This window comes from Marmota flaviventris, chromosome 15 (assembly GCF_047511675.1).
Source record: "Marmota flaviventris isolate mMarFla1 chromosome 15, mMarFla1.hap1, whole genome shotgun sequence".
Classification (NCBI taxonomy): Eukaryota; Metazoa; Chordata; class Mammalia; order Rodentia; family Sciuridae; genus Marmota; species Marmota flaviventris.
This window is the reverse complement of record NC_092512.1, coordinates 30691519-30703850: the sequence shown is the minus strand read 5'-3', so window position 1 is coordinate 30703850 and position 12332 is coordinate 30691519. Positions and strand designations below refer to the sequence as shown.

The window sequence follows — 12332 nt, the reverse complement described above, 5'->3', positions numbered from 1 at the left end:
GAAATGAAACCAGACATTGGGTATATTCTCTTATGAGAAAGTTTTATAGAGAAACCATTGACCCCAAATCACACACTTTGGTCTTACATTTTAAAAAGTGGGTAAATGAACACATATTTTTATATTTAAAGTTAAAATGACATGTGTTACATATGTATGCACACTTTTAAAATATTTCCCCAGTTTAACTTAGTTTCTTGATTAATTGAACATCCTTGACTCAAATTGTACTGAAGATCGTCTACCTTTAGCTCAAAGCAAAATTACAGGATTCATTGCATTTATTCCAGTGGCTGGAATAACTTGCTTCTCTGCTCCTAAGATACTTAAGTCACACTTTGCAAAAGTTCCATAGTGGCAGGAAATACTAGAGCAATTTTGAACATGCTAAGAATTTTATATATTCTTAAGGCAGCTGGTGCTACATACCAAGGAAAAGAGCAAAGCTTACCTTTTCCAATGCACAACAAGAACAAAAAGTTACAGGGGGCTGCAAGTCAAAGAATTAACACTTTCTTTATTGCAGCATCCCCTGGGAAGAAAAAGAAGACCACTGGGGTTTTCTTTGCATTTCTTCTCAGTTCAGACATGCCAGAACTCTCCCTATGGCCACTTGATGATTCCCTTTTCTGTGTAGTCATTGAAAAGGGATTCAGCAATTATACTAGATGTGAATAAAGAGGCTGGGAATGATGAAGTGTTAAGTTTTAGGTCACATATTTCCATGCTGTTGAAAGCCTTGTGTGAATAAAACTCTCCAGCTTCCCCAGGGAAAAGTGCAGTGATCTCGGATGAGCTTCAGAAATGAACAAGCATTAAAGTCCTTCCTACAAAAGCTGGTCCCTGTCTCAGCATGCAGGACTGTGTATCCCCCCGAGTGGAGGGACATAACTACTTTCTAAACAGTCTGCTTTTTCTTCTTTCAGAAAGAAGCAACTGAAAAGAAAGTGGTGGGATTGACCTCTAGAAACCAAAATTGAATTTCATGCACTTTCCCAAAAAACTGTCCAAATGAGCAAAATATTTGACTGCCATGAATCAAAATGGCCGTTAGATGATGTAGGGAGGAACCCTTCTGATAGCCAAATGCAGTGAAGCAGAAACAGCTGTTACATCATAAAGATGAAAAATATGCAAAAGAAGGGGAAATGGGAATGGGTTCCCACATTACTAAGCTGTCTATTGGATAGTTTATCAGGCACAACCGCCCATCTGATGTGTAGGAACAAAGGCTTGGTTTAAATTAAATAACCTCCATTTCCTATCTCTCCTCGAATTCAAAGCCTTTCTCTGAGACATATTTACTAAGGGATTTTCTGCTTTATTTCGAAGCCTCAGTTTTCTTATCTGCAAAACAGTAATCTAGAGCATTCCACATACAACATTGTAAGAATGCAATATGCCTAAGGCACCTGACTGAGTGCTGATACAGGAAAACCACATAACAAAAGTCTAAAGGTGTTGCTGTTGTTATAGTTAGAAGACATATCACAAGACTTAGTCATTTTGTTTGGTTGCCTTTCTTCCATGACACTATGTGCTCTTTGAGAGTAAGCAGATTTCTTTCTATTCCATGTAAGAAAGGGAACAAAACATTCCAGGGTCTTGTCTTTGCTGAAAATTAACAAGGGGAATATTGAGATAATTATTTAAAAGGCTTTTAGACACTGGAGACTAATGTATTGTTGATTATTTGTGTATACAAAAAATACTATAATTTTAATCCAAGAAATTAATTACCAAATGAAAAATTAAAGCCCACTGACTATAACTGGGATTAAACTGGTACAAATGAAAGTATAGACCACCTCAATTTTGCTTCTCAATTCTAAAAGAGGACCTTTCCCCTTCAACTCTCCCTTGGTCCTATTATTTTAATCGCTCTTTCTCCATGTTCCACATGTTTAAAATCTACAAAACAGGCAATTTTAAGGTCTTATACTTGTGCTAATAAATGATTAGTTCTGATAGTTGCTTTCAACTAGAGGCGTATATCTTAAAAAGCTGTGGAGTAGCCAGGGTTGGTGGCACACTCCTGAAATTCCAGATGCTCAAGGGAGTTGAGGCAAGTTGGAGGCCAGCCTCTACAACTAAGCAAGACCCTGTCACAAAACAACAAATAAAAAGGGCTGGGGCTGTAGCTCACGGGCAAAGTGCCACTGGGTTAAATTGAAAGACAGAGAGAGAGCGAGAAAGAGAGAGGAAGGAAGAAAGGAAGGAAAGAAGGAGGGAAGGAAGGGAAGGAGGAAGGAACAAAGAGTGAGCTGTGGAGCTTTTGAAAAATAGAGATGACTTAGTTTCTCCATGGAGAGTGAATTTAGAATGTCTGAGGTGGGCTTGGGGATTTGGATATTTAAAAGGATTCACCGGTGAGTCTGCTATGAACCAAAGGTGGAGAACCATATAAATATAAGGTGGAATTACTATTCAGATGCAAATTAGATTATACTTATCAGACAAAATTATCAGAGTAGGGCAGGCATAAAATCCCTCCATATCAGGAAGCAAGTTTTGGTTATATAAGCAGGACTGTCTGAAACAAAAAACAAATCCATGCCTAAATTACTGAAATCACTGATGCACATCTCAAAGTACAGGTTTACACACTATTGCATATAACAGTTTACCACAGGTTCGTATTTCAGCTCAAATATCCTGCAACATCCATAAAAATAAAAACTGAAGCTTTACAAAATACTGTGCTGATGTTAAAAATAGCAGCAAATAAATAAATGTTAGTTATAAAAATAGATTTTCTTCTTTTTCTTTAGTAAAATCCAAGGATGATGCTATGTCATATAGTTTCATGAAACTATTATGTTTAGTTGTGTCAGTTACAATCATATAAAAGATTCTGATAACACAATTCAGATCCATTGCTGATCAATTTCATTTCTCCTCTGGGAGTTTAATAAAAGGGCAAAATATACTAGAATTTAACAAAAATAATAATAATAATACTTACTTTAAAATGGCCTTAAGAGGCACATTTTATTTAAAAAAAAATCATGTAGGTGAAAGATCAACATTCATTAGTTTTTGCCAAAACCTGCAGAAATGTTCAATTTTGGCTTGTGCTTTTTCCAAGTTAATAAAATTATTGTCTCTGATACTTTATTTGTTTTGTCTCATAATGATCACAGGAAGTGTTGACTTTTTATAGAAGAAACAAAATTGAAACCAGACACGGTTTCAATAAGTCCACCTCAGACATACCAAATCCAAATCTCCATGGGGAAACTAAATCACCTCTGTTTTTAAAGAGCTCCACAACTATTTCTGATATACACTCCTAGTGAAAGCAATGATAAGAACTCTTAATTTATCATAATGGGTATAAGTCCTATGAGTTTCAACTTTTTTCATATAAATGATTAAAGAAAATAGGCCTGAAAAGTGGCTTTCCAAAGGTGCAGTAATACACAATTAGAGTCATTTAAAAGCATCTACACTAATTGCTGAGACTTCCAGCTCAAGAAAGAGCAGAAGAACTGTTTATTTCATAATTTTTAAATTCTTGAGCATTTTTCTCTTTTTATTTTGAAGATGTTTAAAATGCGGTTAAAAATGTGTGTTTATTTTCTTTCCAGAAATAAAGAACTCCCAGAAGGTATGATGCTCAGAATTAAATGTTTGTGTCAAAGGAAGCTTTGTTGTGGGGCGGGGGAGGGTTTGAATACAAAGCAAGTTTGTCTCCAGGGCATTAGCCACTGCTTACTATAAAGTTAGGTCATTTAGGGTACTATTTGGGGTTCCAAGCTTCAGTGGGCTTTATATGCAAAAGCATTGCTGTAAGTGTTATTACTGGAGGCTGCTAAATGGTGCCCTCGAGACTTGAAGGAGCTAATATCAGTCCCTAAATGTCTCCAATAAAAGCCCATTCCTGACTTCTCCCTTAGCAAACATCTTTACAAATCTATAAACCAGATTTGGTGCATCTCCTCCTAAAAAAAGGTTAAGTGAAAACAAAACTCGGGTAAAAGACTTTTTTGTAGGATTAAAGCCAATGCCCAGAACCAAATAAATTGCAAACCTCTTATGCTGAGAGAAGTTTAAAGATAGCAATATATAATACATATTTGTAATTTCATGGGTTGATAACTGTAACACACAATTCCACAAACCTTGTGGGGCAAGAGACAACCCACAGATATCAACCAGAGAGAAGGGAAGGAGAGAAGTAAGGCAGAAAGGGCAGGATGAAATATTATAGCTACACTCAGTGTCCAAGGAAGTGTAGCCTCCTGACACACACACAGTACAGGGGGAAGACTGAAGAGGAGCGGGTGCAGGCCAGGAAGTCTTTGTTTTCCCCCAAGGATGTGCACCCCAAGCTGAAGAAATGGACTGCAGGTTCACTTGATCTTGATGCAGGGAATAGAAATAGGTGTGACTGACAAGAATTGACATTAAGGAGACCATATCCATTTGTGGTAGAATTGTGTTATTTTGCCTTTAGGTTTTTAAAAAAAAGGCTCTGAAGAAAACAGATGAAACACTTTTTTACCATGTGTTTTGATGAATATTACCAACTTCTGACATAAGATGAATTATTTTAATTTTTTAAAAAAGTCTTCAGATTCATTTTTGCCAGAATGTTTTACAATTTTGGAGCTGATTATATTTCCTGACCATGAAAAATTGACATTGAGGTGATAAATATTTCAAGTTTGAATAAAGCATAATAATCTTTCATATTCAGAAAAGGGATAAGGACAAACTGCATAAAAACTATGATTAAAGAATAATCCCAGTCTTGTTCTAATAACAAAAAAGAATTGCTTAAAATTAGATTCATTTGTTTGGTAAATACTTACAAGACATGAATCGATTCCATATTTAACAAGTCAGTATCTCTTACTTAATGTGCCTGGCTTGCCAAGGCAGCAGATGTTTACAGCTAATAATTCACCATTTTGGAAAATCACAATGATGACAACTTTATGTTCATTTTCCATTATCATTAATTTTAATAATAATGCATTTCAGATTTGCTTGATCCTATATCAATTGTTTGACTTCTTGGATAACTTCTTCACATCCCATTTTAGTGGTGAAAATTTTCATGAGTTAAAGTAGTTAACAAAATAATACTTTGGGCAAAATTAACAAATGTTTTTCAGACTTTGATGTTTTAATCTTGAATAATAATAATAATAATAACAGCTAGTGTTTATTAAAAATTCAGTGTGCCCAAGTGCTTTACTAATATGATTACTAATCTCCACAGCATCCCTGAAAGACTCCTAATGTATAATCGTTGTCCCATTTTAATGAATGAGAGAGCTAATGTTTGTGTATGAGATTTGCCTAAACTCAACCCACTTAGAAATAGTGGGGTAAAGAATAAACCTACTAATACATGCATATTTCAAGTCCATTTTTAGAACTTAGGTCTAATTCCCACCCCCGTATGTTTATAGAATCATGTAAATAGAAAAAGGTTTTAGAATCTAACCTGACTACCATTCCAATTCTCCATAACCAAACTGAAAAACGAGGATCTATCTCCTACTTGGGTGCTTACACTGATGAGGGAGGGGACTTGCCCCTGAATAGAAAGTCCATTTATTGTTAGAAACTCCCCTTAAAGTATTGTAGAAATGTGGAATTTAGTTCAGTAATTTTTTTTGGGGGGGAGCTTGGTGTCCTGTGTTTCTCTAAGCTCCCAGATGATGCTAATGCTGCTGGTCCCCAGTACACATTTTGTGTAGGAGGCTCCGGTACTACATGCTTCCATCCAGTTAGTTAATTAGGTAGCTATCAGACAGGACTATGCCTAATTCTTTTCAAATATTTCTTCAGGTTAAACAATCCAAACCATTCACTTGCTCCATACATGATTTCCAGATTCTTCACATATTGATTGTAATTCTTAGGATTGTCCACTTAAAAACCTCCAGAATTGAAAACATCTTAGAGTAAATTCTGCATTTTTTGTGCCCTAAAACCTGCTACTAATGTAGAGTAAGTACACTAATCTTTGTTTTTCAGCAGCCAACAATGAAAAAAACTTTGAGTCACACCAGTCTCTCCATGGAATTGTGTCTTGTTGGTCTCAGCCTACCTTTCTATCTTGAGTCTATGATTCATTAAAGACATTGGATTTCAACTTCATATCCCTCCAAATTGTTAATTAAACTGCATGCTAAGAGTTTAGCTGAGTATTTCATAAAAATCTGCTATATAAAGTGACAGCCCTAGAGAGCACCATTCATGAACTAAAACCCCTTTGTTTGATGATATTAAACCAACTATGAACCTACTAATTGGTGATCTATAATTTCAACCAACCACAGGTTTGACACTGTCTACAAGGTACTTAAATGGAACTTTTCTAGTATAGAACTTCCGCCACATTTTTTTTCACCTTCAGAGAGAAAAATTTGTCAAGAGTTCGAAACAAAGTTATTCATAAATGTTACATATAAAATAATGAGAATTCACTCATTAAGGGAAATCCTCATCTTTTACTGTGATTTGACATTCTGTCAGCAGGTTTTAATAGTCAATATTTTAGGCACTGAATATGAGATTATTGGATTATGGATTAATTAAATCATCTGCTATGTTACCTTGAAAAGGTTGGTCTCTCTAATCTGTTTCCTCTTAAAATAGGGATAGTATTAAATAATCAGTTTGATATAAAAATTAGATAAGACCAGCACATACTAAGGATTGAAAACATCAGCTACAAGAATGTTGGCAATGACTATTGAGAGGACAATGGTATGGCTGCTCTTATTTTAGAGGCACCAATGAACAAAGTCTTTCCTTTCTTACCTTTGTGTTCTCCTCTCATCTTGAATCTGTCTGGGCCCATGGTCAACTTTGACCAATAGAAAGCAGTGGAGATGTCTCTGTGCCATTTCTATGAAAAATTGCGCTCTATATGTGTAATATGAATTGTAATGCATTCTGTTGTCATATATAACAAATTAAAAATTTAAAAAGAGACTAAAAGTATCTCCTGTTCGTGGGGATGCCAACTGTGACAGGAAGGGCCTGATAACCCTGGGTACTCAGAGAAGTCCAGAGGAGCCACATGAAAGCTCTCGTGGAGGAACTCATTCAACAGCAGCAACACCTTGCCAGCCCTGAGTGAGGCCATTACTAATACCTGCCTGGCAGGACACCCATCCTGCCTGATCTGAGTTCTGGCTTCCCCCACCCTCATTCAAATAGGAATGGATCCAGACAATCCACAGCAGTTCATGAAATAATTATAGTAATACATTTCTTTTTCTGATGCACACATGGAAATCATTTACTCAAAATGAGTTATGAGTGTTTTGTGTCTAATGAAAATAATGTCCTTAATGTAAGCATCATTTTAATTCTTAAATTAACTTGAAAGCATCTAAAAATGCAAAGGTTCATCATATAATCTGATGAAGATAACTTTGTGAAAAAAACATCAAACACCACCGTAAATTCTCCCATCTTACCATTTTATATTCTTTCCAGCCTCTTTGGAAATCTAGACTTCCATCTTCACGATGCTGTATGACAGTCCAACCTCCCCCGTTCACATCCATGTTGCAAAATACCTGGCAGAAGAAGGGAAAAGAAAGGCAGGGGGGAAATATGTTTATTTTAAAGGAGGATGTATCTGACATATTTCAAAATGAAAATAGGTCTAAAGACCTGCAAGAAAAAGAACTACACTGGGAAAATATTAATTCAGACATATTGCTTATTTCTTCCCATAATTCATATTTGAGTTACTTCTGATCAAATTCTATCAATGATGCATCAATTCCTTGTAAAAATTTAGATCAGCTAGCTGAAAATTCAGTCTCAGAGTATAAAAATTAAAAATCAACATCTTAAATGGAAATAGGCACTTGTATAAGTTTAAATTTTTAAAATGCTACTAAAGTTTCTAAAACTAGGCCATTTTATGTTTAAAGCATAACTCACATTTTTTCAATATTTTAGTATTGGTAATATAAGATTAAAGGTTTGGGTAATATAATTTTTAAAAAGTTTATGTATATATATAAATATTTCATTATTTCATATTTTATTTCATAACTGCTAGATATTTACATACTATGATAATTATTCTTGATGGCTAAATACTACATGAGGGGCAAAATTTGGTCCTCAGCACATGGAGAACACATTATTTGCTTAAGTTTTAGTCATGAACAATAAGAGGAGAACATGACATACTATATTCCTTCTGACTGTGACAAGCATTTCTTTCCCATGTGGAAAAGTTATCCAAATCTTTCAAAGACTTAGGCTTATTTCAATTATTCTAAATGTAATAGCATTTATTTAAACAACTGATTCATTTTCCCTAGAGTCCACCCTAGAAGGGAAATGTATCTGTGATGGGATGATCTTTGGAGAGCAATCACTGGAATTGTTGTAGCATGGATGTGGCAGTTGATTATTCAAGGGCTGGGCTATGGGGAACACCATTCTGCAGCAACTGAATATTAAAGCATTTTGAAGGTTGGCTGACGGTGTGGATATGATACAGCCACAGCAGGCAGGCGGTGGAGACACAGGACTAAGCTCTGATTAAAGGAAAAACCTCAATGTTTTCCCTGTGGCATTACATTTGGAGCACAAATGGCCAAAGGGTATGAAAGCAATGGAAACAACTGTCATTCAAAGGGCAAACTACTCATGTACTTCCTCAGAGTGAAAGGAATGGAGACACACATGCCTATGCGAACATATGAAACAAGACAACCGTCTCTACTGAGGGCTCCCCTCTAACTTGACAACAGCCACCGACCCTGTATGTCATTCCTCGGAACTGATTCACCTCCAAGATTATAAATTTTAAATTGCCCTCCCTTTTCCAGCGTTACCGCTACTGACCCTTCTCCATCTGCTCTTTGTCCTTAACCTCTAATTAGTTTCTCATCTTCCTTAATTCTAATTTATTCATTCACTTACTTTTTCACTCAGCAAGTGTTCTTGGGCATTGGTTTGACATTACAACTGAGGATATTATGATGAATTTAAAGAGCTCAAACAAAAAGGATTTAGAGATATGAGGATGGGAGAAGGAGGAGGGTCTATGAGTGGACTTTGGTGAATAACTGGTGGAGATTAAATACATCAGTAACTTAGAGATGGATAGGTATTCGCTGTCATTTGCTGCCATTATCAGGGCCTATAGTATTGCCTAGCCAAAGGTGGTATTCAAAGAATATTTGATGAACAAATAGAGATATAATAAAAATAAAATAAGAGGGCTGGGGTTGTAGCTCAGTGGTAGAGCACTTGCCTCGCATATATGAGGCCCTGGGTTTGATCCTCAGCACCACATAAAATAAATAAATAAAAATAAAGATATTGTGTCCATCCACAACTAAAAAATATTTAAAAAAATAAAATAAGAAAACTTGCAAACAAAACTGGGTATATATGCTGAGTTTGGGATGTGATAATCAAATATTTGAGAGAAATCAAGATAACTAAAAATTAAGAAAATATATATGTAAATTTGAAATGAAGAAGCCATTAGTGATCTTGATCTGAGAGATTGCAGGACTGCTATGAGCATAAAATCAGATGGCACAGCTTAAAAGGGGGCATAGGTGGTAATTCAGCAGGTGAAACTTTCCTGATGACATTTAAATCAGAACAAAGGAAAATGAAAATGTCAAGGACACATTTTGCTAAGGAAAACAAATTTCACTCATTTCTCAATTAAATTTTACCCTGCTGTCATTGGTAATCCCAAATTTTCTCCTTCCTTCCTTCCTTTCTTTCCCTCACCCTTCTTCATTCTGTCAGAAGAAAAGAGTATATATAGAAAAAAAACTATGCTGTCTAGTTTTTAATGGCTGTTAAGTGTTACAAAAATTCTATGGCTTTGTTTTACAATACCTCACAAATTTTTAGAAAAGACAACTTCCCTTTTAAGAAGGTACCCAGAGAGCTTCCAATCACTCCTGCAAGGTAGGCGGGCCTGCAACCCACCAGCAGAACAGGCCCAGCGGCCTGCTGAGGGGCAGAATTCAGGATATACATGCTTCAGATGATCTGGAGTCTCAAGGAAGACATCAGACAGCAAAATCAGACAATGAAAGATCACTTCAACAATGAATTACATAAACAAATCCAAGAAGCAAAAGATCAACTATACAGGGAGATAGAGGTTATAAAAAACAAACAAACAGAAATCCTAGAAATGCAGGAAGCAATAAACCATCTTAAAAACTCAAATGAGAATACTACCAGCAGAGTAGAACACTTAGAAGATAGAACATCAGACAATGAAGACAAAGTATTTCAACTTGAAAAGAACATAGACAGCTCAGCAAGACTGTTAAGAAACCATGAGCAGAACATCCAAGAAATATGGGATAACATCAAGAGACAAAATTTAAGAGTCATTGGGATACAGGAAGGGACAGAGTTTCAAACCAAAGGAATGAGCAATCTATTCAATGAAATAATACGAGAAAACTTCCCAGACTTGAAGAATGAGACAGAATCCCAAATCCTAGAAGTCTACAGGACGCCGAATGTGCAAAATCATAAGAGACCCACACCTAGACACATTATAATGAAGATGCCCAACATACAGAATAAGGAGAGAATTTTAAAAGCTACAAGAGAAAGGAAGCAGATCACATTTAGGGGTAAGCCAATCAGGATAACAGCTGATCTTTCAACACAGACTCTGAAAGCTAGAAGATCCTGGAATAACATATTTCAAACACTGAAAGAAAATGGGTTCCAACCAAGAATTGTGTTTCCAGCAAAATTAAGCTTCAGGATGGAAGATGAAATTAAAACCTTCCACGATAAACAAAAGTTAAAAGAATTTGCAGCTAGAAAACCATCTCTTCAAAACATCCTTGGCAAAACATTACAGGAAGAGGAAATGGAAAATAACAATGAAAACCAACAGTGGGAGGTAGGACAGTAAAGGGGGAAAAATAATCAAAGAGGAAAACAAACCATGTTTAGTAACAGAAATAAACAAATATGGCTGGAAGAACAACCCATATCTCAATAATAACCCTAAATGTTAATGGCTTAAACTTACCAATTAAGAGACACAGGCTAGTAGAATGGATCACAAAACAAGACCCAACAATATGCTGCCTACAGGAGACGCATTTGATAGGAAAAGACATACATAGGCTGAAGGTGAAAGGTTGGGAAAAGGTTGGGAAAAATCATATCACTCATATGGACTTCGGAAACAAGCAGGAGTGTCCATACTCATATCAAATAAAATAGATTTCAAGCCAAAGTTAATCAAAAGGGATAAAGAGGGACACTACATACTGCTTAAGGTAACCATACACCAACAAGACATAACAATCATAAATATATATGCCCCAAACAATGGTGCAGCTATGTTCATCAAACAAACTCTTCTCAAGTTCAAGAGTCTAATAGACCAACATACAATAATCATGGGAGACTTCAACACACTTCTCTCGCCACTGGACAGATCTTCCAAACAAAAGTTGAATAAGGAAACTATAGAACTCAATAACACAATTAATAACCTAGACTTAATTGACATATATAGAATATACCACCCAACATCAAGCAGTTACACTTTTTTCTCAGCAGCACATGGATCCTTCTCAAAAATAGATCATATATTATGTCACAGGGAAACTCTTAGACAATATAAAGGAGTAGAGATAATACCATGCATCCTATCTGATCATAAAGGAATGGAACTGAAAATCAACGATAAAAGAAGGAAGGAAAAAGCATACATCACTTGGAGAATGAACAATAGGTTACTGAATGATCAATGGGTTATAGAAGACATCAAGGAGGAAATTAAAAAATTCTTAGAGATAAATGAAAACACAGACACAACATATCGGAATCTATGGGACACATTGAAAGCAGTTCTAAGAGGAAAATTCATTGCTTGGAGTTCATTCCTTAAAAAAAGAAAAAACCAACAAATAAATGATCTCATACTTCATCTCAAAATCCTAGAAAAAGAAGAGCAAAACAACAGCAAAAGAAGTAGAAGGCAAGAAATAATTAAAATCAGAGCTGAAATTAATGAAATCGAAACAAAAGAAACAATTGAAAAAATTGACAAAACTAAAAGTTGGTTCTTTGAAAAAATAAACAAAATCGACAGACCCTTAGCCATGCTAGCGAAGAGAAGAAGAGAGAGAACTCAAATTACTAGCATACGGGATGAAAAAGGCAATATCACAACAGACACTTCAGAAATACAGAAGATAATCAAAAATTATTTTGAATCCTTATACTCCAATAAATTAGAAGATAGTGAAGGCATAGATAAATTTCTTAAGTCATATGATCTGCCCAGATTGAGTCAGGAGGATATAGACAACCTAAACAGACCA

General features: G+C 35.6%; 1 protein-coding gene across 3 annotated transcripts in view; it reads right to left on the bottom strand.

The window, feature by feature from the left end:
* Positions 1–12332, bottom strand: part of Angpt1 (angiopoietin 1) — a 237091-nt gene that overhangs the window by 41586 nt on the left and 183173 nt on the right. For all 3 annotated transcript variants that reach the window (XM_027947991.2, XM_027947997.2, XM_071602181.1), the window contains exon 6: positions 7449–7550. In XM_027947991.2, coding sequence (XP_027803792.1) covers positions 7449–7550 — 102 coding nt within the window. The remainder of the gene's footprint in view (positions 1–7448; positions 7551–12332) is intronic.